Raw genomic sequence first — 27,512 nt, forward strand, 5'->3', positions numbered from 1 at the left:
ATATATCTGTATTGAAAGCACAGGGCAGTATTGAAATCTAAGCGTCCAATAAACACAAACAACCGAATTTAAACGTGTTTGCTTATTAATGATTGTGATTTATTCTATTTCTGTGTTTTCTTGTATACTTGGGTAACTAGACATGTAACTATGTTTCCAACATTGGCCACAAAACTAGAAAACAAAAGTTGGCCCATTTAAATATCCAATAAAATATAACCACTGGTTTACTTTTGAAGAATATATTTTATATTTTTTATATTACTGATATGATTGGATTCTAAATTGCAAGTTTATCGATATAATGCCCGAAAAGTTATGTGGTAGAATCTTGAAATAGACGTGTCGGTGTCTAAAATTGCCAGCGACATGTTTTTTGCGGTTTTATATAAGTTGATTAAAAAAACGTCGTCTCATCTGTAATGGTGCAGATTGTGTGTTATTCCCGACCGTAAGATTTTATTGAGTGTCAATTGGCATGGCAGGTAATGCTGACATACCAAGAGATACTTACCCTGTAGACGAATCTGGTTAGCTTTTCCATACGATTCCTTTAGTTTATGTTTTTGTCTCTTTCTAATAAATTCTATGAGAGTTTAAAATCGGTTAAATTTCTATCAACAGTTTATTTGTAAATAACTTGGCTAAAGTAATATTTCCCAAACTACTTACAGAAGAATAGGTCTTTTAATTTGTTTGCATTAAATTGTCATACCAATTTTGTAAAAGTTCTTGAAATGTTGAGAAAGTAGTATATATTTTTTTTATTTTCAGTAATCATAAATTTACATTTATCATGGAATAAAGATGTATATGCAACCAGACTTCTTCTGGCATCAGTTAATCAGGCTTAGCGTCTACACTATTACATTTGTTACTTTATTTATTATATATATAATCACGATAATGTCCTAAAACGTTTTTAATTTTAAAGAGACATACACACAATATGGTTTCTTGGCACATTTATTGCATTTCTATCACTATGTGATATTACTATACATATTCCTTAGCATTTAAAACTAGATATCTTCACAGGCTGATCTGTTTATCCATCTTTTACCACCGTCTGAAGCATTAGTTTCTGAATCCTTTTGTAATTTTTTGTTCCTGTTATGTTGTTGTCTCAGTGTCATTGCAAAACTTGTTATTTGATTATCATGAATCAAATTAGTCAAATCTTTCTGAAACCTTTTATTCAAAAGAAGAATATTACCATGACTACTGTTTCTCTTTAATATAAGGTAGTATATTAGTTGTAGCTTCTGTCTTTAAGGCGGTCAATGTATTCTCATAGCCAACGTTGACGTTATTGGTAACAAGTATTAATCACTCCGATGACCTTCCGTAAACAAAATTCATATCATTGCCATAAATTATGATGATAAATTATGATATATTATCGCTTTGGTAATTATAACTCACCTTTAGGTTATGGTTGACTAAAATAATACACAACATATTGCCATGACCTTTATACATTATGGTATATTATCAAGTTTATGCGCATGACTTTTCACTTGGTATTGCTTATGGTTAAACCATATGAAATATATATGTATATAAACATTGATTACTATGACCTTATATAGCATGATAGAGTATCACTCTAATAACTTAAGCTATTGACTTAATACAGTGATGTTTACGATTGATACAATTAATACACACATCACATAAACATTAACATGCTGTCTTAAACTAAATATATCCTTGCTTAATACAGCTGCCGTTACAGTAATAATTTACCAATCTATGAAGTCAGTGGAACCAATTTTATCTATTTACAATAATTAGTGTTACACTTATCTTGATATGTTACTTTTACGAACATTTTCCAATAGCTATATGAATTGTCCTGACCACTTTAACTCGTCATCCTTAATGTCGTAACACTCGTATATTTCTTACTTTACTATATATGTAGGTTGATACATATAGAAGAAAGTTTCAGTAAAATAGTTCTCTTATAAATGTAATTTTTGCTTTCTAGTAATAGTTATACTATCTCTTTGTGATTATAAAACAATATACTAAAAAGTAAAATCACAAAAATACTGAACTCCGAGGAAAATTACTAAGACGATGTATGTATCATTGATGTAATTACTAACTCAAATCAGTATCATGTTAAATAAAATGCAAAAGAGATATTTTATCGTCTTAACTAGAAAAGATCTGCGTTGTTTTCCAGTAATATCTTTACTATTTCAATATTATTCTGTTGACAGGCAAAGTACAAAGGAGATGCTCCCGTATTTTCCCATTTATTAATGTCTGCCTTGTTATCCAGTAATACCTTCGCTATCTCTATATGATTTTTATAACAAGCAATACACAAAGGAGATGCTCCAGCATATGTACAACAATTAATGTCTGCTTTTTTAGACAGTAAACTCTTAACTATCTCTATATGATTCTGCTGACAAGCAACATGCAAAGGGGATACTCCGTCATCTTTACACTTATTTATATCTGCCTTGTTGTCCAGTAATACCTTTACTATCTCTATATGATTCTGCTGACAGGCAATAAACAGAGGAGACATTTCATTTTTCTCACATTTATTACAGTCTGCCTTGTAACTCAGTAATATTTTTACTATCTCTAAATGATTTTTTGTACATGCAATGAAAAGAGGAGATGCTCCATCATTCTGACATTTATCTATGTCTGCAGTTTTTCCAACTAAACACTTCACTATCTCTATATGATTCATCATACACGCAACAAACAAAGGAGATAGACCATTGGATGTACACTTATCTATGTCTGCATTTTTTTTAAGTAACATATCAACTATAGCTATATGATTATTCTGACTAGCAATATACAAAGGAGATAATCCATCATTTACACACTTATCAATGTCTGCATTGTTGTGCAGTAATACTTTCAGTAGCTCTATATTATTATTGTAACAAGCAATAAATAAAGGAGATGCCCCATCTTTTCCACACTTATTAACGCTAGCCTTGTTGTGTAATAATAAATTTACTATCTCTATATTATTATTCTCACAGGCATTAATCATAAGTGATCCTTCATTGTCTTTACCGCTACAAATGTCGGCCTTGTTGTTCAGCAAAATATTTGCTATCTCTAAATGATTGTTCTGACAACTTATATGCAAAGGAGATGTTCCATTAACTGTACACTGGTTAATGTCTGCCTTGTTGTGAAGTAATGCATTTACTATCTCTATATGATTCCTTTGACAAGCAATAAACAATGGAGATGCTCCAGTATCGCTACATTTATTTATATCTGTGTTGTTATTCGTCAAAAGTTTGACTGCTTCTGTATGTCCCTCTTGTGCTGCTACAAACAAAGGACCAACATCATTTTTGTTACACTGGTTAACATCAATACCATGATTAAAACACCACTGAATCATCATAATATCACCATAGAAACTACATCCTAACAAAACAGTGTCTTTAAAGACAACATCACACGTTTTGGCTAATTGTTTCTGGAATGACATATCAAGTCTTTTCAAATAACACAAGAATCTTACCCTGAACTCTGGTACCTTCATATTGATATTTTTAAACATTATTCTAACTTTTCCTGCAGACCAGTCATTAATCATTCTCTGTATGTACATCTGATGGTAATTAGACGGAACAACAGTAATAAACCGATCCATATCATACTTTTTTTCTAATAAAAATCTTTCCATAATAATGTAACTATCTGCATTCATTATCAAACAGTGAATCAAGTTTCTTCCAAAATATGATACCATGAAGTCAAATATCTTGTCGTGCAAACTTTTGTATGCATTTTGTTCCTTTTTAATAAAAGTACCCTCAAGTGCCTTCAATTCATCTAACATAATAAGTCGTGATGTACTTCTGTCCAGTCTACATGCTTCAAATGTGTTCTCTATAATTGCTTTTTTGTTTGTGTCTATCTCATCTATTAACCATTTCTCAATCAGATTGTTGTTGAACATAACACACAAAGCCAAGGCACAATATTTTCCATAGTATTTCTTTCTATGCAGCTTATGGATCTCTGCTTCATATACTGAAGACGGATTCCTAAATAAATCAGTAATATCTTGTTGAGGATTATCATGATATAATGCACAAAGAAGTGGAAAACAATCATATAAATCACAGTACTGAATAATTGCTGCTGCGTCTTTTTCAAGATATAACTCTGCAATTAACTGCTTTTCTATTGGTGATAAACATAGGTCTTCGGATAACAGGTTACATACACATGTCCTAAAAATTGATAAAGATTCAAACCTTTCGTCCTGATAAACTTGATATCGACATGCCACAATGATTTTGGTGAGTTTATTCTGTATGACTACATTGATACGCTCACGTACGGTTTCCCAACTGATAAAATCACAGTGGTCTAAAGACAAGTTTCCACACATATTATCAATAACAAATAACGTTTTCTTGTCTGGATTATAGAATGTAACAATGTCGTTTGGGCAGGTAGGCAGAAGTATGTCGTACCCCTCATCTGCCATTTTTAATGCCACATGTCGAAGAGTTGCTGTCTTCCCAACACCTGAACTACCTGTAATGATTACACAACTGTTTTCTTGAATTTTTTTCATAACATGTTTGGAAGCTCTCGTTTCAACGAAGTCAACGGCATTCATTTTCCATTCTTCCAAAATATGATTCATCTGAACTGAAACGTATATAAAGAAAATCAATTTGATTTTTTTTATCATGTATAAGGTATCTTAAACAGCATTTTGGAAACTGGGATAATAAACATAATCAAACTACGCTAAATACATTCTAAATTTCAGACTAAATTTAAAGTAATGCCGAAAATCAAATCATAGGTAACATCCAATGTTTGACTGTTTTTACACTTGTTGACTCTAAGAGTTCAACGGGTACAATAATTCCATTTTAAACCAAAGCATGAATACAAAGAACAATGAACTTTATTATGAATTTAAATCACTCTGTATTAATCCCAGGTCAGCCCAAGTCCGCAAATTAAGTCTCATGTACAATCAGATCTTTTCTCTCCACCTCATCAAATGTTTATATTAACAGAATTACGAAAAAGGCCAAAACAATTTCGGTTTCCAACAGATATCATTTTTTTCACTACATTATTCTCTTGAACCAAATTCAACACGTACCAAGTTATCGTACACTTGTAATTAACGTGTTCATCAAATTTTAAAGGTAATCATTATCTTTGCATTCCAATTTCACTGTATTAATATTACTGTATCTTTTCATGGGTATTGCAATGACTAGTGATATGTCACTGTGGAAATTGTAGAATGGAATGAAAGGGATTTGTTTGAACATGACAAATTTGCATTAAGAAAACTTTAATAGTGAGATATTCATTTAGATCACGTGTGCATATTATAGTTTTGGGCAATTGTAATGGTCATGTGTACTGAAAACATAATGGGGATCATCACACGGAATATTGAAATTAACAAGGTATGTAACGTTCTTCTTTAAAACCATAAAAAGCAAATTGACCATAATAGTCATGGCTTTAAATATTTCTTCCATCTGTTTTGAAACTTAAAGTAAGGACATAAATGATGGTTGTATGGTTCCGGAGGAGAAAGAGGGGTTTTAGATTTTTAGTGAAAGATAATTCGGAATATCGACTATGAACTATGAAATAACTCGCTTCTCAATATTCGAACTTCAGAAACAGTCTTGATTCATTTATTTTTTCGTTTTGGTTCTTACTTCGTAATTTTCTGCTTATTGTTGATTGGTAAAATACTATAGTCCTTACCTCTTATATTCCAGGGCACTGTTGATCGATTTAAACACTTTATTTTCAGCTCAGTACATTCGTCAAGCATATCCTGACCACCTAGTCTTCCTACAGCCTGTACAAATTTCATCATGTATTACTAACCATGCAAATGACAGATGAGACAAAGGCCACATTTGAACTTTTTTAAAACGAAATTTGAACATTCAGTAAGCGAGTTTCATGTATGTCTGTTTAAAGGTTGACATAATGTAGAATAAGAAAAAATAGAAGATTTCGATCAATATTGTCAAAATAAATACCCTTTCATGCTTTATCACAAAAATATATAGATTTTAGACATTTTCAGATACCTTTGGATCAGCAAATATAGAGAATATGCATAATTATACCAACTAAATAATTTCCAACAATCTTTATCTAAATAAAAACACCTTTTATGTTTATATTTTTGTGGAACTTGCATGCGTTCAATAATTCTGACTAGAAATGATTGTGAATATATTTAAACATTTGTATTTTTTGTAGAAAAATCGAAATTTTTCTTTGACTTAGATATCGAGTCAAATATTTGAAATATTATACAGATATCACAGTTTTAACTTTGCATGTTATTAACATATTTCTCAGACCACAATTTTAACAGTTTTTGAAGGGCACATGTCAGACAATAATGAATATAGTTGTATGAACAAAAACACTTCACAACCTTAATCCACATCTTGCAATTTACACAATGATTTTTTTTAAAGAAATAGCTTCTGGTAAATTTTAATGTTGGTGTTTTTTTTTTAAAGGACCAGATATTTACATGAAACATTGCATACATATCTGACGCATTTTACATTCTGTCAATTATCACGATATTGAGGACTACTCTCGATTTGTTATCCGATTTCTTAATGATCTTTTTGGCAACGCAGTTTACAAAAATGAAAATGTAAATTCGTTAAGAGTTGAAATGAGATTTATGTTTCACCAATGCTGTTTTTTCCGTCATATCTGCATAATATTTTTGTTATTTTAAGAGGAACTTGCATTCATGAATCCAATCAACATTGAAACAATCTGTGGCAATAAATAATCCTAATCACAGATTACAACAAGCAGCAAAGTTTTCGTTTTATCTATTGGACTCAATGAACAATAGACTCTGCATACATCATTCCTGCAAATTTTGGTTGTGTTGGCCATGAGAATTGAGACAAACGGACGAACAACCATTTATGACAGCAGATCTTTGAGTTTATGATTATATGAGGTGCATGGCATTTCAAGGACAATAAAGAATAATAGTTTTTACATTCCATAAAATACTTAAAGAAATTTAATGTTCATTTTATTGTTATTTATTCATTGGGAAAACAGTCTTTGGCATAGTAATTGTCGTCAATATAAGACAATTGGTAGAAATCGATAACAGTTCACTAAGTAATGATAAAACAAAGCTATATTCTGAAAGTGGTGAATTAAATCTCTCCTCTGAGGACAATGTCCCCTCATATTTTATTACCAACAAACTAGCAGTGAAATTTCTTCCTTCCTACAAGTTTTCCAAAACATACCCCACTAATATCATCCCATGCCTTGTTTAAACATGCACTGTCTATCTTTCCATCTTTATTGTCTGATATATGGGATATGCAGTTCCTGTAATGTTTTATCCTGGCCAAATCTGCCGATTTTGACACATCTGTTTCAAATGGCAACTTTGTATAATAGTTCAACTTTGTAAGATTCATGAGCAATGTTGTCATCAAAGTTACATCAAAACTTCTTGAATCTGCCTTACCTGTAAAGTAAAAGCGGATAATAATATCATAACAACATAACAAGGACAAAAGTAGTGAGACTGTCTTAAATGAGATAATTGATAAATAATCAGTGACTTCACCGTGGACTCGTTATCTAGATAAAATAAAGATATTCATAACGTATAGTATTTGATAAATTGTCTCATGATCATGCAAAAGTACCTTTGATCAATGGACCAAAGCGCTGACTAAGTCATATGAACCATGTCAAATGAACATGTTCACTTACCAATGAAAAAGTAAAAGAATCTTAGCATAACACGGTCATTTGGATCTTCACATCATCTGGAAATTCTTAATAATTAATTCAGTACTTTGCAGACAATTCGTTTGCAGTCAATTCAGTACTGTGTAGTAGCGTATTCGACAGTTCAGTATTCTGTTGATGTGTACAAGTAGATAACAACAAGCATTCTGAGAGTATTGCATGGCAATACATAGTCCCCTACCGGGTAAAAAATCATTTTACTGGAACAAAATGCTAACTTGTTCTATAACTTGTCATGGTGTAAACAAAAAGTAAATATCATGTCAATATCTTCAAGCATGACTAAAAACAGTGTGGAAAACTGATTATATGAGTGAAAAAACATTAGATATGATTAATAGTTCTCTAAAATAAGTTATGATGTAATACAGTGTATAACTATTTTCTAATTATAATCAAATATAATTAATAGTTCCAAATATTTTTTCTTTCATTTGTCACAAACTAATATAGATTTGTAACTTATCTATAAAATGTCAACAACTTGTATCTACACAATGTAATGTATTGAAATATATACATTAATAAAAATAGATTATTATCTAATTGAAGGAGTTCTCTTCATATTTTTTTTTATATATATATAGCATTCAGAAAATTAGTTTATACTAAATAACAAACAAACCTGCCAAAAAAATCTTCAAATAATTTAACAAAGAATGTCTTTTAAAAAATGAGTTATATCCCTTTATACAGAAATATGGCTTAACATAGTACTCTAACATTAGATATGGTCCAGAGTTATGGTTCATAACTCTAGACTAAACCATCAGACCGGAACAAAATTCGAACTTGATCTATAACTTGTCATGATAAAACTATATACCTAATATCAAATCAAAATCTTCAAGAACGAAGAAAAAAAGTGTGGAAAGCTGATTTGCCGGACTGACGGATGGAAAGACGGGCAGATGGACAGATGGACAGATGGACAGACGTACAGATGGACAGACGGACAGACGGACGGAGTGAAAACCTAAAGTCCCTTTCGACTTCGTCGGTAAGGGACAAATTAACGAACAGTCCGAACAAAGACTGAACAAGTCTTAATTGACTGCAAACAAAATAGATAAAATTGACTGAAATTTCATAAAATGACTAAATAATTTCTTTTTTGATTGTTGATTGAGACAACTTTCAATTCGAGACCAAATGGCTTTAAATTTAAAATTATAAGTCATAGTGTTGACTTCAACAATGAGCAAAACAAAAAACGCATAGTAAGTTATAAAAGGCCTCGAAATGACAAATTTAGAACATTTAAACGAGAAAACTAACGCCCTTATTTATGGCAAATATGATGAAAGCAACTCACGATAATCACTGAAATACAGGCTTCTGATTTGGGACACAAAATGAATGTGGCGGGGCTAAACATGTTTGCCGGCGCCAAACTCCCCCTTTCTACAGTGACTTTTAAAGATGTTAAGATCAAAATGACTGTTTCAAATCAAAATATTTTACTCTTGATCATTATACATGTATTAAGAGTTTTTACCTGATAAACGCTTATATATCACTACAAACCAGTACAAGTCTTAAATCGCCTATATCTGCACTCGACTGTACTGATTTTTACTCGACCAGTCTGAATTGTTCTGAAATTTACTTGATAATACTGTTGACTTATATTTTCAATGTTAAAAGAACATCTTTTTTTAACAAAACGCTAAAACTTTAAAATTAATATAATCAAATTATTATAAAAGATAATTTATTTTAAATATATCTCTATTTTGTCAATCTGAGAGTCATGTAAGGATGTAAAGATCTGTTTTATAAAATGTATCTTTATTCTTTTGTGGCTGTTGTCATGTCAGTTAAAAAAAATGATTTTAACAGTTAAAATTTTAAACAAAAAGTAGAGGTTATTTGGTCAAGTGTGGTTCAGACTCGTCGACTATTGTCGAGACCTTTGGTCGAGTATGGTTTTGAGTGAAAAAAATGGTCGAGTACAGGTCGAGAATGGGTCAAGACCATTTTCAATGGTAAAGATAAGGGTCAAGTACAAATCAGTACAGTCGAGTATGGTTAAGACTGGAGTCTAGTAAAAATCAGTACATTCGAGAACAAATATCAGAATATAGACCATTTCAGACTTTTACTGGTTTGTACTGTATAGAATTGGAGAATCTATTCTATATCATTTGTCATTTAAAAACCACAACACACTATATTCAATTACTCTCTGACACTGTAGCGTATCCTACAGATGTGGAGTAAATCTTTTGTTCAACGGCTTCGTTTGTTTTAGGATAAGAAAGTAATTTTCGTTTGTTCAATTCCATGCATGCGAAAGTTTTTTTTTCCCCCTTTATATAGTACGTTTGGTGGTTTCTTATAGAAGCTTTATCAGAAAGCACATTTCTTAATAACTATATACTACCATAACGAAAAAGGACCGGAACTTACTTAACGGTTAATTTTAGATTATGGAGTAGGCCTGTTATCTTTTATTAGTATTTGTTTTTAAAATATAGCTAAAATGGTCTAATCTCCATATATATGAATGCCATTGAACAGTCTTACTCATGACTGAACAGACCATAGGTATCTTCAAATGTTTTGAATTATTCACTAGATTGCGGTCACTCATTGACTACTTTTTATAAAATTCAGGATCATCAAATAAAACATTTATCAAATAAATAACTTATTAATCCTTTATTGAATATCATTAATAAGACAAATATCAGGAAATTCTCTTGGCAAATGGGGGAGGCTGATCTTTCTTTTTTTTTTTAGATCAGAACACCGTTGACTACAAGTGATGCTAAATGAATACACAAAATAAAAAAAAATTAATTTTGTTTGATAGTCCATAAAAATTGTCACATTCAAAAGACTTTGTTTTTTCCGGGAAAAACATATATCCTGTTAACTGACAGAAATTAGCCAAACTGAAGATGTTGTTTTTTGAGAAGTTTACAATTGTTAAATAAAAAAGACAATTTTGTTTAAATATTTTCTATTTATAAGATTTTCTATATTCAGTGATTACGACATTCTTTATGAGCATTTCGGTTAAGATTTATCACATTTTTGATATGTAGTAGTATATTCTGAATGGACATGACATAGGCCAGAACGTTACTGAACAAAAAGTATTGTACCAACTTTTTTGCACCAGGTGGGCACTTAGAAAAAAGTCTCTTTTATGATGCTAGAGGTATGACAAAAATATATTGATTCACAAAACAATGAATGTTTGAAATCATATTTGTAGTATTAATATTGTTAAAGAAAACAAGCTAGGCAATCATACCACATCTTCTTTTTGTATTGTTAAATCACTGGCTTCATGGCTCCTATATGTATCCTTTGCATTATCAAAAGTTTAAAATAATTCATTGAATAATGCAAATGACAATTGTCTACAATGTACAAGATGCACAATAACTTTTGATTTTAACAAATATATATTATTTCAAAGATTCTGTGTTTTGTTATCAAATGCTAGTCAATAGCTTATCTTTTACTTTTTGTCTTATTAACTTTGTGGCTTTCTGTCTGTTTACCATGAAGCCAGTTAACTAAAAACTTTAAATAGGCCATAATGACAGATTATTTTAATGTATATTATTTAATCATTGTTAAATGTTTACAAACATTTTTGTATATCAAGTTGTTCAACATGTCAAAATGAAGTAAGTCTTTTGCTAATTTCAAAAAGAAAAAATACAATCTAAAGTGTAGTTATTTCCTGTGATTTTTCTCCCACTTAGTCCTTAAGGAAAATGTAATAAAAAACACCGGATTACGGTCTCAATATGAGTCTACTACGATCAAACCATGACTCCAGTACGTGTCCATTACGTTGTCACTGCGCTCTTCGTCCCTGACTTTCCAATTGTACACACTAGTGTCCTTGAGAAAACATGCCGTCTAAGGTATCAAAACCATAGAACCACAGATTGCTGAAAGGGCTGTGGATAGTGGAGAAGATACTGATGTATCAAGCCTAGCTGGGGCCGGCAAAACGAGAGGAACCAAGCATGGCGAAATGGCTTGCTATATATATATTCATCTCATATTTTATAATTAAAAAAAATGAATCCATTTAAGGATACTGGTTAAAACAGGAAAACACTGTCGATGGAAAAGTCGATTGAACTGGGAAAGCCTGTCGTGATATAGAAAACATGATACGCCAGTATGAGAACCCGATATGACCGTCTTAGAAAATCCAAAATCCAGTGATGGGGATAAAGAATAAACAGAGAGAGACTAATGGATAATCAAAGTTTTTGACTTTCTGCATCCACATAATCATGAAGTTACAACAAAAACAACTGTGAGCATAACAAAATGTATATCATGATGATGCTTTTGATGGGTGCCACATGTGGAGCAGGATCTGCTTACTCTTCCGGAGCACCTGAGATCACCCCCAGTTTTTGGTGGGGTCCGTGTTGCTTAGTCTTTAGTTTTCTATGTTGTGTCATCTGTACTATTATTTGCCTGTTTGTCTTTTTATTTTTGGCCATGGCGTTGTCAGTTTGTTTTCGATCTATGAGTTTGACTGTCCCTCTGGTATCTTTCGTCCCTCTTGATGCTGTTATTTTGAAAAGCGGGTTTGTTTTTCTTACATTATCATTGCATGCTAATCTTCAATAAATCGACAAAAAACTACAACAATCTTATTTAAAAACAAACTATATAAAAGATATAAATATTCAACATGCATAGCAAATCAATAGACATCATTCGACTAGAAAAATAAATGAATCACTCACACACATATGATCAAAGGTTTCGTTTGTTTATTCAAAAGAACTTCTGGAAATGCAGTTTTCCAATGCATTTTTTTGTAACAACGACTTTGATTGGTCAACATCATAAATCTGACGATGTACCTGTCGGTTAGGATCTCGAGATATCCGGGGAGTTCTCCTCATGCATTTTATTTTTCTGAAATATCACAGTTTTTTATTTTCTTTCAAATAACCAAATGTAATTGCTATTTATATATTTCTCTGCTTTATTTCAATTAATATTAAAATAAGAAAAATCCATGAATTGACAACATCAGTACACTAAGTTAAATGTTTGAAAATACGGAAATACCAAAATGCCGTGTTTTACTGCACTGTTATCATGCGTTATTGCCATGAAACAGACCGTACTATGCTATTGAAGAAAGTTTCAATATTCGCATTGCATGTTTGCTGCAACCGTGTCCCTGTTATTTCCTATAACGCTATTGACTACATGCATATTTGCAGTTGCTCATCATTGCTCTAGAACTATATTGTGGTGATCGTCTCAAATGTTTAGATGAGCATTTTGCAAGGTTAGATATGGTATTCTCATGAAATTGTGAAGACAAACGCACGTCTCAATTATGACGTGCCGTTGTCTGGATCATCATTTTAGATAATGATATCTGCAATCTCTGCGCCAAAATCCCAAATGCGTTTTCTACTACACGCCTTCATCTTGGAATATGGTAATTGGTTATTGCTTGTTCCTTTGACATGCCGCGTATAGAATATGGCTTCATCCAATAAGTTCTCAATCCAAATGCGTCGTCATCCAAATGAAGTATGGCATGTTCAAGTAGTCATTAGGTAAGGGATCTGACTTAGGAAATGCAATAGTCTTATCCTCCAAACACTCATTAAATTCTGACGCGTTGTTAATCTGGGCATCAAACATGGAGCCATATCCTCCTACATTGATCCATACAGTCTGTATCCAACAAGGCTAGGAGAAGTAACGACAATAAAACCTTTATGGTTATAAAATAAGGATCCCCTTTTAGGCAGGTTTATAAAAGCAGCATGCTTTCCACCAAGTGCTCCATAAGTGCTCAAGAAGTTCTTCTCTGAAATTTGTCGGCAATAGCTCGCCATTTATTTGGTCGGTTGTACAAGATTTTATCTTTATATTCCAGTCCAACTGCCTGACAAACACCAGGAATAAAAATACTTATATTATTGCGCACGACTATGAAATCGTACTGAAAGGTTGTATACCTATCGCCAGAAGCTAAGTTCCTTAAGGTAATAGCAACTTTCAGACCGGGATCTAGTGCCTTTCTGAATCAGGTAAACTTTCATCAATCCAGGTAATGCAGTAATGTTTACTACGTTCGGGGTGTGATTTTGTTAGATGGTTTTCTACTGTGTATAAATTTGGTGAGTTAAAACATTTTCAACTGATTTTCATACTGTGTTCTTATGTTGTGCTGTAACACCACTGTCTAAGGTCAGGGGGAGGGTTCAGCGCGCACAAACATGTTTAACCGCGCCACATTCTTTATGTGCCTGTTTTTAGTTAGAAGCGTATAGTTCATTGGTTGACGTTGGTTCATGTCTGTCAGGGTCAGTTATGTTGATTAAGTCACTGATATGAAAAGAAGTGTCCGTCGGCTGTGTGGGGGAAGGAGGCGCTGTCATGGATCTCCTCGATGTGCCTTCCATTGTTAGCGCTTCAGTCGATATGCTAGGCCAAGTTGGCACAGATCGAATATGCTGTAGATGTGCTAAAGTTCGTTGTGGTGGTTGATACAAAAGATGTGACATCAAAATTGTATCTTGGGACTGCCATATAGAAACATTTGATACATGTCGGGTCAGCAATTGGTATGTTGGTGGTTGTCACGTCGCAAAGGATGAACCTTGTAGAGGCTGGTTTAAGATTGCAGAACACTGGTTGAGTCATTGTAACTGGTGGTACATTTATCGTCACTTGGTCATTCTCGAAAATATACCTGTGGAGTGTGCTGCTTATATCTTGCTGGCGACGTTTCCAAAGACCTGTTCTAGTTCATTTACTACAGTTCTTGTCCAACCAACGAAGCGTTCCGTTCTTAGTCTACACTGACTGATCGCAGTTTATCTAGAACTTGCCAATGTAGGGCCATAATTTTATTCCAGCGGTCAACATTGCCTCTACAAAGACTGTCCTCTGAATCTGATAAATGTTTCTTAGCTTTAAGTCTTGAAATCAAATTTGTTTTTTTTTCAAATAGCGAAGGCTTGATTTCCTTATGATTATCATCAAATCATCGGCGGAGATGACTGATTTCTGCTTCATTTGAAGTGAACACAAACATGATACTTGAGGTGAATTAAAGAAAAACTGCATATGGTGTATTTGAATACTTTCTGATGGTCAATCGAATAATAAGTTGGTGTAAATTGAGTTTTATAGCGACTGGTAACAGAGCCATAAAACGAATAATTGCGACAGTTAGATCTACGAAAATCGGTGGTAGGTATTCAAATACAACACGCGTATCTATTGCATTTCTTATGCTTTTGCTTTATTTTTCCAATAGAATAACGTTTTTAAAGTTGTTCAAATGTTACCTGTGTCTGTGAAAACATTACCGACAGGTACATCGTCAGAATAACCCTCTGTAAATTTACGATGTTGACCAATCAAACTCATTGTTACAAAACAAATGTATTGGCAAAAATACATTTTCATAAGTTCTTTTGAATAAACAAACTATCATATGTGTGTGAATGATTCGTTTTATTTTTCTAGTCGAATAATGTCTATTGATGTGCTATGCATGTTGAATATTTATATCTTTTATATAGGTTTTTTTATGAAAATAAAGCTGTTGTCATTTTTTGTCGATTTATTGAAGATTTGCATGTAATGATAATGTAAATAAAAACAAAACCGCTTTTCAAAATGACAGCATCAAAAGCATCATCATGATATACATTTTGTTATGCTCACAGTTTTTTTCGTTGTAACCTCATGATTAAGTGGGTGCAAAAAGTCAAACACTTTGATTATCCATATTCGTCTCTCTCTGTTAATTCTTTATCCCCATTACCGGATTTTGTTATTTCTAGGACGGTCATATCGAGTTCTCATACTGTGTTCTATATCATGACAGGCTTTCCCAGTTCAATCGACTTTTCCATCGACAGTGCTTCCTGTTTTACCAGTATCCTTAAATGGACTCATTTTTTTATTATACAATATGGGATGAATATAAATATATATATATATATATATATATATATATGTCTAAATTGAAAACAACGTTCAAACCTATGATTGCGTTGGATAAAAACCGCAATTTTTATACGTGTGCATGCAAAACAAATTTCTTGTTAGAGGGCTCTAAATACAGCACAAACAACATTTTCCAAAAGACCAAATAGTGAAAAAGAATATTTTAACAAAACGCATTTGACTAACAGGTCGAACAACAAATGTTCTTAAACCCTGCTGACTGCCATTAGCGATTGCCAAATAAACGGATCACCGATGTAATAAATGGATCTTAATTATAAATTTAATACTAAACAGAAAACAATAAACTTGCGGAAAAGATGGTATACCGCAAACAAAAGGTGCAAAGGTTTTTGTACACCATATCCGGATTTCGACAATTAATGTCTCTTCAGTGATGTTAGGAATCGAAACGGTATTTGGAAGGCCTTATAATTTACCTCAATTTAGGATAGACTCTTGAATTTTGAAGAGTCGAAATAGGATGAACGGATCATATAAACCCGAAGGCAAATATAATACAAGCCCAAACGAAAAAATGTAAATAAGTCTAAATTGAAAACAACGTTCAAACCTATGATTGCGTTGGATAAAAACCGCAATTTTTATACGTGTGCATGAAAAACAAATTTCTTGTTAGAGGGGTCTAAATACAGCACAAACAACATTTTCCAAAAGACCAAATAGTGAAAAAGAATATTTTAACAAAACGCATTTGACTAACAGGTCGAACAACAAATGTTCTTAAACCCTGCTGACTGCCATTGGCGATTGCCAAATAAACGGATCACCGATGCAATAAATGGATCTTAATTATAAGTTTAATACTAAACAGAAAACAATAAATTTGCGGAAAAGATGGTATACCGCAAACAAAAGGTGCAAAGGTTTTTGTACACCTTATCCGGATATATATATATATATAAACAAGTCTAAATTGAAAACAACGTTCAAACATATGATTGCGTTGGATAAAAACCGCAATTTTTATACGTGTGCATGCAAAACAAATGTCTTGGTAGAGGGGTCTAAATACAGCACAAACAACATTTTCCAAAAGACCAAAAATGTGAAAAAGTATATTTTAACAAAACGCATTTGACTAACAGGTCGAACAACTGATGTTCTTAAACCCTGCTGACTGCCATTGGCGATTGCCAAATAAACGTATCACAAGATGTAACAAAATGGATCTTAAAAATTATTAATTTAATACCAAACAGAAAACAATAAACTTGCGGAAAAGATGGTATACCGCAAACAAAAGGTGCAAAAATTTGTACACCATATCCGGATTTCGACAATTAATGTCTCTTCAGTGATGTTAGGAATCGAAACGGTATTTGGAAGGCCATTATAATTTACCTCAATTTAGGATAGACTCTTGAATTTTGAAGAGTCGAAATAGGATGAACGGATCATATAAACCCGAAGGCAAATATAATACAAGCCCAAACAAAAAAATATAAACAAGTCTAAATTGAAAACAACGTTCAAACCTATGATTGCGTTGGATAAAAACCGCAATTTTTATACGTGTGCATGCAAAACAAATGTCTTGGTAGAGGGGTCTAAATACAGCACAAACAACATTTTCCAAAAGACCAAAAATGTGAAAAAATATATATTTTAACAAAACGCATTTGACTAACAGGTCGAACAACTGATGTTCTTAAACCCTGCTGACTGCCATTGGCGATTGCCAAATAAACGTATCACAAGATGTAACAAAATGGATCTTAAAAATTATTAATTTAATACCAAACAGAAAACAATAAACTTGCGGAAAAGATGGTATACCGCAAATATGAGGTGCAAAAATTTGTACATCATATCCGGATTTCGACAATTAATGTCTCTTCAGTGATGTTAGGAATCGAAACGGTATTTGGAAGGCCATTATAATTTACTTCAATTTAGGATAGACTCTTGAATTTTGAAGAGTCGAAATAGGATGAACGGATCATATAAACCCGAATGCAAATATAATACAAGCCCAAACAAAAAAATATAAACAAGTCTAAATTGAAAACAACGTTCAAACCTATGATTGCGTTGGATAAAAACCGCAATTTTTATACGTGTGCATGCAAAACAAATGTCTTGGTAGAGGGGTCTAAATACAGCACAAACAACATTTTCCAAAAGACCAAAAATGTGAAAAAGTATATTTTAACAAAACGCATTTGACTAACAGGTCGAACAACTGATGTTCTTAAACCCTGCTGACTGCCATTGACGATTGCCTATATATATATATAGCAAGCCACTTTGCCATGCTTGTTTCCTCTCCTTTTGCCGGCCCCAGCTAGGCTTGATACATCAGTATCTTCTCCACTTTCTACAGCCCTTTCAGCAGTCTGTGATTCTATAGTGGGGTCTATGACTGCGGATTCATCTGCAGCAGTAGACTCCTCACCCGAACCCGTCATGTTTGTTACATTTTGAATACAAGTAAGATACTGAAATCTTCCTCTAAATCTACTTTTCGCACCACGACTTCCAATTTTTTTAATACCTTAAACGGCATGTTTTCTCAAAAACACTAGTGTCCAATTGGAAGGTCAGGAACGAAGAGCGCAGTGACAACGTAGTGGAAACGTACTGGAATCGTGGTTCGATCGTAGTAGACTCGTATTGAGACCGTAATGCGATCGGGAAGATCATGGTAGAATTGTACAGAGATCGTGTAAGTCGTGGTTAAGTCATAATAGACGTAGCAAGAGAGTGACCAGAAGGTGTTACTATCGGTGGAATCGTAGCAGGATCTTTTCATGATTGTAGCAAGTCGTGGTATGAACGTTAAAACTATGAAATGTTAAATATTTAAGACGACCATACCACGATCTTGTGATCATCACGATCTTATTTTTTTATAGATCGTGGTGGTACTTCCATTGTCGTGGTCTAGTTTAAAGTGATAAGTGGGGATATTTTTGAAAGAAAATAGAAATAATTAGCTATTGGTTGAGATGGTAAATAGAGGATTTGAGAAGGTTGAAAGGGTTTATCTATGGTTGGGTTTTTTTTGTGCGTCCTTACCCTCCTAAAATAAACAGAATAAAAAAAAATGTGAATGTGAAAAATTTGCTTTATATATCAGGAATGTATCAGACAAAATATGGTTGAAATATAATTTATAGTTTGAAAGACCTTGTCATCAGTTAAATTTGAGAACAAAACTTTACGACAAAAGAGATCATTTTAGCTTTCCAATTGTAAACTTTACATTTCTATGCATCAACATTCCAGCAGCGTTAATAAATGGAGTATATATTTCCCAGTTGATCCGTGGCAGACGGTTGTTGCTCACAAGGAAACTATAACACAAAGAGTTACAAGTAATGAAGTTCAAATCCTTCCTTTTACCGACACCATTGCAAATTTCAGAGATGACGACGGAAATGTTACACTTGTCGTTACCATAATCTCGCCCTCTTTTCCAAGAATGTGGCCTATCCAATTAGACTCATCAGCGGAATTGCACTTATATGAGCAATGCAACAGGTCTCAAGAAAATATTAACCGTTGACGTGTAATAGTAACACATGAGAAAGAAAATGTTAGATATTCATTTCATTTAGATATAGTATTATTCTTCACCTACCATTTCTAGGAAACAGAAGATTCCACTGTGATTGGTTAATAATCTTTCTAACTTGTAGGTCATGTATTATGTTATATTGCTTTTTAATGGATGCATTTAAACAGGATGGAGAAAATTCACTGTCAAACAAAGATCGTACTGCACGAGAGGAGATCCCAGACAGCAACAAACTCATTCTTACATAGTTCTCTTCTTCCTCTGATATGGTTGTCATCTTGTTTCACCTCAAACACTAGTTTAGTCCTTTATAGTATTCAAAGAATGCTTCTGAAATTAGAGTGTATTTTTAAAGCATTAACCACTTTCCTAAAATAATATTTATACATATAAACTAGAAAACTACCAACGAACCGATACCGCTGGTTATATTTGACCTCAAGCTTAGTTATCCATTGTTATAAGGCAACATCAGTTGCGTCAAGAATAAACCCATATGTGTCAATACAAAAACTAAATTCAAATACTGCCAAGACGTTAGAAAAAACAACATTTTGATCTCATCATATCTGTATAAAATTCAACAATTACACAGATGACGTTAACAGAGCACCTGTTTCCCATCGTTTGCATCAACCAAACAGTTCCCTAAAGCAAGTTTCATTGTTTGTTATTTTTATTTTGGTACAAACCGTGTATTCTTCAATGGGTAAAGAGAAAGATCTTTTGTGTATGGTCATGGGGATGGCGTATGGTAAAATGGTGTATGGAAAATGGAGTAATTGATCAGAATTGGTATAATTTTCAAATGCAATGCTCCAAGGTCTAATAAGAGTAAGATACTACTCACGGTAGGTATATTGTCCTATGGAGCCCTTTTATCTCGAGTAAATCGGTCCACTTTTTTCGAGTGTAGATCAAGTTTTTTCGGGTAAAATTACATGCGATCAGATCGATTTATTGTCATTTCACGAGTAGAATAGTTTTATTCGTGACTGTTCATCTTATTTTGAATGCTATATATATATATACATACATGCTTTGAGTACATACGACACACAATTTCCTTGTAGGTACTTAGAGTGTTTTATATTTTCCGTGTTTTTTCGAGAGCAACATTTATAACGTCCGTGATTTACAACAAATGGTCCGGGACTTTTTAAGAAAAATGTGAATAAGAAAGAAGACATTTTTTGGCTTAAAAACTAAGTTTTTCTTTAGTTCGTAACTGTCATTTAGCGAAGAACAATATTATATAATATAAATAAGTCACAAAAACAAATAACTGTGTTGATAAAATTTAACCATTTTCAATTCAAATATAACTTTCTGTATGAAGACCATTTTACAATTACCTTGCAGTATTACGATATATAGAAAATCAATGGGTCCTTTTCTTAAGAACCGAGTACAGGGACTCATAATCTTTTGAGCTTCATTTCGTGATACTGTTTCTAAATTGAATGATATTTTATGATTGATATATATTACAGTGACGAAAAATATAGAAGCAAGAAAAATATGGAAAAGGAGTAAACAATTATAAAATTTCAATAAACACCCAAATATTCTACTAAAAGAGGCTTCCCCTCCAAAAACAAACATTTATTAGATTTTAGTTTGGTTCAACGAAATTTATACGATATATTTGGTTTACGGTTTGATTCGGAGGAAACACCGACATAGCTGGATGATACAATTAGTTATCTAATTACTACCATAATTTGATATTAATAAGTATTGTAATTTTCATTATTATTAATAAATGTAATGGCAGTATTGCAGATCTGGTCTTGGGTCAATCCTGGTCCTATCTTATTTTTGGGAAATATTTTTACAAATTCATATGTGACGTCACTTTGTGTGTTTTTTTAGAATTTCAAATGTGACGTCACTTTGTGCGTTGAGGCTTTAGCTAACTCGGCTGTGTATTTTTATATGTTGGATTAAGTTGTTTTATGTAATGTATCCGTTTTTATTCTGTAGTTAGTCCCCACTTTGGTTTTATCATGTATATCTATTATATAGTCATTTTATAAAATTTACTGTTTGCAAAATTATAAATTATTCTAAATAATAAGGATGTTCTTGTCCCAGGCAGAAAATCCTGTCCGTGTTAGGCGCAACTTTTTGGAAGTTTTGGTCCTCGGTGCTCTTCAGCTTTGTACTTGTTTTGGCTTTCAAACTTTTTTTATCTGAGAGTCACTGGTTGGTCTTGTGTGGACGAGACGCACGTCTGGCGTATTGAATTTTAAGCCTAGTACCTTCTGTTAGCTATTATTCGTGTGTTTCTTTGTCCTATATGTTCTCCCATTTATTTGTATTGTGGTCCTGTCATGTGATGTTGTCGTTTTGGTGTTGTGTTTGACGTTAACATAAAAGCGGGAGGTTTGGCATGCCACAAAACCAGGTTCAACCCACCATTTTTTTCTTAAAATGTCCTGTACCAAGTCAGGAAAATGGCCATTGTTATATTATAGTTCGTTTCTGTGTGTGTTACATTTTAATGTTGTGTTTTTGTTGTGTCGTTGTTCTCCTCTTATATTTGATGCGTTTCCCTCAGTTTTAGTTTGTAACCCGGATTTGTTTTTATCTCTACCGATTTATGAGTTTCGAACAGCGGTATACTACTGTTGCCTTTATAGATACATTACAATTATAAAATTTCAATTTAATGGACTATCTAATAAAAAAGAAGGTATCTTGGATATGGACAAAAATTTTGCCTTGCAACAGGCCATATACGGACCCTTCATAGAGCTGTTGTAAATGTTCGTACCGTGCAATGAGCGAAGCACTCTCTCTTCGATCCCCATTCTGACCGGATGTGGCTGCGTACTTGAACATCCCAAACAGCTAAACGGACGTCCCACTTTGGAAAGGTTTTACTGCTGGTCGGAAGAGGACTTAAGTGGCCATATTTCTATTCTCAAGTCAACCTTGGAGGTACATAATTTACTGAGGTGATGATAAACACGGGGACAATGTAAATATAAACAACGAATTATTGCTAAGCTTTAAAACGATACTTTGAAATAACAATAAAAGATATACATTGCCAATTTTTATTATTTTAATTTCTGATGGAAATGAAGCTATGATGATGCTTTATTACTGTGTGATCAAGCATAGCACACGCTTGATCAGACTCCTCTCCACAGTAGGAGCAATTGAACATTGTTCTTTATTTCCATTTGTAGAAGGATAAAACATTTTTTCATCAAGGAAAATAGTAAATGAAACATTTAAGATATATTTTCTGTAAAGAAAACACATTTACCCCCTTTACACACTATGTGTACGTACGTCGCAAGCAAACTTGTCTGAGCATTAAGATTGTTTTACATCACGAAATATTAACTGTATGGAATTCATAAAGGTACACTAACATGAAGATTTCTGAATGCAAATAAACGATGACTGTTTGTGAAATGTACGTATTAATACAGCATTATCAAACTGGATTCATTATGCATAATGCATTGTTTCGTGCTTTGGAAAGAACTTTATGTGAAAGTTTTAACTTTTTTAACGTAAATGCACTGACATATTACATTTTAAGCTACAGAAATTTTGTTTTGTTTACCTCGATAAAACAAGGACGCACTCGAACAAACACGGACTACTCTCGAAAAATAACGGACATATAAACATGTCCTTTTGAATGCAAAAACAAGAATATTTTTATAGTGTCTGTATATCAAGGTATATACTCTACGACAGATCCATCCATTGGATCACCTTCACTGGTGATTCAATGAATGGATCTGTCGTAGAGTTGTCACTTGTTTAGACGTACTTCATTTCTGTGACTGCATCTTACTATCCTTTAAGACAGATAATCTGCAATCAATTCCTTCTTCATGTCTAAAATATCATGTACTGTGTTACAACTCTAGATTCTACTGAGGAGGAATGGTAACACTAGGCCAACGAAAGCTGAATTATCTAGTGATCTATAGCGATGGACAGAGTGCAGGCGGTGTTGTGCTGATATTTAGAGTAATTATCTAAGTATATATAATAAGTACGTCTGAACCAGTGACGACTATACAACAGATTTTATCCATCGGATCACCAGCAGTGATGGTGATACAAGGCTGAAAATACATTCTGTATATATAATTCGTCTAAACAACAGCCCAACAATGATAGATCTGTAAATTTGCGGAAGCAAATTTTTTGTTCTTCCCCGGACGGGATTCGAACTCATGCTACTGAGATATCGTGGCCCCAAATCGCCACTGGTTCAGTACTTATAACATAATTATTTCTGTGACTGCATCTTACATTAATTTGTAGGATCCTTTACAATAGATAATTCTGCTTATCTGTAACAATTCCATCTTCATGCCTTATATATCATGTACTGTGTTACGACGCTAGATAAAAACTGACGAGGAAAGGTAAAACCCGGCCACCGAAAGCTTTATTATTATAGAGTCTACGTGGTCGAGTGGTCTAGCGCGTCGGGCATAGTGCAAGTCGATTTTGGTGCCACGATATCTCAGTAGCATGAGTTCGAATCCCGGCCAGGGAAGAATTAAAAAGAATATTATGCCGCTGCTGGTGGACGTTTCGTCCCGAGGGTATCACCAGCCCAGTAGTCAGCCCTTCGGTGTTGACATGAATATCAATTATATGGTCATTTTTATAAATTTCCTGTTACAAAACTTTTGATTTTTTTGGAAAACTAAGGATTTTCTTATCCCAGGAATAGATTACCTTAGCCGTATTTGGCACAACTTTTTGGAATTTTGGGTCCTCAATGCTCTCCAACTTTGTACTTGTTTGGCTTTATAACTATTTTGATCTGAGCGTCACTGATGAGTCTGATGTAGACGAAACACGCGTCTGGCGAATTAAATTATAATCCTGGTACCTTTGATAACTATATACAACCAATCTGTAAAGTCAATACTTGCACCAAATATTTAGTATGCTTATAAATCTTTCTCAAGAAAGACTACACCAAAAACCCAATCGAAAATCCGAAGTGAAGTTAGATCAAACAACAATGGTAAGAAGGACTTGTTAAAACCCTAGTTTTATCTTAAGTATATGAATCTCACTAAAAAATACACAAGGTATAAGAATCTTCAGAAAAGATGTCAGTTCCTACCATTTATTGAAATGGCATCTAAAATGGTTGCTTATTGACATGGACAGATACATGGATTCGTCTATTTTCGTCACTAAGTGAGCGTCAAGCAAATCAATGAAGTCTTTTTTTTATTTATATCGTAACTAAAATAAAACGCATTAGGCAGCGACATTTATCTTACATCTGGTGGAACATATATATGATATAACATATATATGATATAACTAAATTGTTAGATTTTAAATTCTTGAGAAAAATATTTGTCACAGGATGGTAGGAAAAAATAATATTTGTTTGCATTGCAAATAAAGAAAAACAATACATTGTAAGAGAAAATTATGTTTATTCCAAACAAAAAAATTCTCTTGCAATAAATTAAAATGAAGCACTAGCCTAGTTATAGAGGACATCTTGCAAATTCAATAGTAAATTTACTCTTGTTATATCATCATATAAAACACAAAATAATATTAAACGTAAATTTCAAGTTATACTGTAATTGCTAGAAATCGTCCTCAAACATAAATAGATGCATCATAACATTTTCACGAAAGTTTAAACTTTCGTAATGACAGGATTGTTTCTTTGCTATGACTTACTGGCTAGTAATGCTTTGTCTTTTTTTTAAGGTACGTTGGAAAATTACGCATTATTGTTTGTACTGCTATTAATTTCATACATGTTACTTACATGCATCAAGGGCAATTAATGATAATAATGTGTATATAATTGATAATGTGAGAGTTGCCAATGTATGCCTTCATAACCGTTTTACTAAAATTTTGCGTTATGTTTTTTCTATTCGTAATAAACTTTAAAAAGTTCAAAAAGGTACATAATTCTATTTGATATTTCATCAAATAATAAACGTTCAATTGTTTATATACAGCTTGAATACTAAACGACAAGTTTATAAATTTTTCTTGGTACTGCTTATATCTATATTCAAATTTCTGATTATGTAATAAAAATGGTCAATATTAATCTATATTTATTTGAAATTGAAGACAATCCTATTTTGCTTGTCATGTTTCGAAATATCTGAAATAAGTAACAGATATTATTGGACGAAGTATTTATTTATTTATTTATTCATTTATTTATTTATTTATTTATTTATCTATTTATTTATTTATTTATTTACGAAAATCCAAATTATAAAAAGTCAAAAATTAGCAACGTACAAGGCATGGGCTCGATAATATGTATCGTCGTTTCGTGTGTATTTCAGTCTTGATGCCATTTAAATAACCATCGAGTTGACCTCCGAAGACTGCCGACGGTCATATTAGCGATATAAGCATAAATATAGATATAAATAGATAGCGAACTCGTGCAATTGGATTTTCCTAGGTCTGTTTAAATTCATATTATAGGTTAAAAATATATGTTTATCATCGTTTTTACCTGTATAAGAATGAGTTTTTGTGGATCGAATTAGTCAATCAAATGATTTACCTGTGTTTCACTTGCAATGTTGACATTCTTTTCCTTTTAATAACTGAACACACATAATTCATGCGTAATCCATCTCTAGGTAAGGGGTTAAATTGAAAGTCACGTGAATACGGATTCAATGAGGTCGAATTATTCACTTGCAAGTGAATAATTCATCATCGATGTTTCTTAGCTTATTTTGACAAAATTGAAATATACTGGCTGCTAAAAACGAATTATTATTTCACAATTTCACTTTCATTAATGATTGAATAAAAACAAATCATTTTTTTTTTTTTTTTATATCACGTAGCTAGTGCCCCTTTAATGATTTTAATTGATTTAGTTATTGATTCATTCATTCATTTATTTGTTTATTTACTTATTTTTTATTATTCATTCATCTATCTATCTATTGATTGATTGATTGCTTGATTGATCCTAATACGAGATAGTAAATGCTAAAAAGAAATGCGCGGAGACAAAATGCATTTATGATATTCACTGAGAAAAGATAAGAATTTAAATAAATCGCAAGCAATATTATTTTTGGTCAATTGTCGGTCTTTTATCGAATAAATTAATCAAATTCATTGTCGTTTGATAAGTCGCATGTGATGTAGTTTCGTGTGATTTTCGGTTTCCTGTGTGATGTGTATATAATTGTATTTACTTCACTGTACGGTTTGTCCGCATTTTAATATCATTGATTTGATGTGATTTTTCACAGATCCTAATTCAATCAAAAAAACACACTGCTTAAAGTATTCATATTTTAACAAAATTTTGAATTGTCTTATCAGATAGAAAAATGATAATATGATTAGTATCCAATTATCCCTTCAAAGTTTTCGGGTTTGTATATCAAGAAGTGATAATATCAATAATTAACGTTACTCCCTAAAACTTTTTATACGCAAGTTAATACCCAACATGAGTCGTCAGAATTCAAGCAAAAAATAACATAGCGGGTGCCAGATTTATAAAAGAAATAGAGTGGGAGCATCGAACAATGTCAATGCAAAAAGTAATGACAACACTCTCCTGTATTTGCTGCATACATTGGTTTCCAAAACAGGAAGTAGATATAACCTAATGGAATATAATAAGAATCTACTGAATACATGAAAAAATAGTTCCACAAAAAACATTCTGGAACATTATTTTTTTTCAATCTCAATGTTATATATTTTTGCTCCTTCAGTTTTAATTGGATAAAAGCTATTTCTTCTATCTTTTCTGAAACCTTTTATTGAAAACATTAGAAAACAGATTATTTTTTGAAACAAAAACATACTCCTCCCTCAAATACATACATAACAGATTGATGTTCGGTGTCTCGTAATACGAAACGAAAAGTTAAATATTAGAAATATTAGAGAAAGAAGGCTTACAGTCAAGTCCGTATTTGATTTCGTCCGAGAAGTTCATTGTAAATTTTAAATTGTTTCTGTAAAATCAAAAGTGTCTGTACCGAATGAACTAATTTCACAAAAGTCTACTGCACATTTGAAATTTCTTGTCATCTCAGTGTATAGTTACAAATTAACTAAAATGATAGACAATGAAGGCAAACATATCATTACAAAACATGTTAAACTCAGCCGCATGTGTGTGCCT

The 27,512-nt window shown here is 32.5% G+C and overlaps 1 protein-coding gene across 3 annotated transcripts in view; it reads right to left on the minus strand.

The window, feature by feature from the left end:
* Window positions 1–775: 775 nt before the first annotated feature.
* Window positions 776–27,512, minus strand: part of LOC127724530 (ankyrin-3-like) — a 51,653-nt gene continuing 24,916 nt past the window's right edge. For all 3 annotated transcript variants that reach the window (XM_052231506.1, XM_052231507.1, XM_052231508.1), the window contains 4 exons: window positions 19,415–19,681; window positions 7,308–7,534; window positions 5,761–5,857; window positions 776–4,665 (listed from right to left, as the gene is read on the minus strand). In XM_052231506.1, coding sequence (XP_052087466.1) covers window positions 2,168–4,665; window positions 5,761–5,857; window positions 7,308–7,534; window positions 19,415–19,628 — 3,036 coding nt within the window. In that variant the 5' untranslated portion in view covers window positions 19,629–19,681 and the 3' untranslated portion in view covers window positions 776–2,167. The remainder of the gene's footprint in view (window positions 4,666–5,760; window positions 5,858–7,307; window positions 7,535–19,414; window positions 19,682–27,512) is intronic.

This window comes from Mytilus californianus, unplaced genomic scaffold, assembly GCF_021869535.1.
Source record: "Mytilus californianus isolate M0D057914Y unplaced genomic scaffold, xbMytCali1.0.p SCAF_14, whole genome shotgun sequence".
NCBI classification, from domain to species: domain Eukaryota; kingdom Metazoa; phylum Mollusca; class Bivalvia; order Mytilida; family Mytilidae; genus Mytilus; species Mytilus californianus.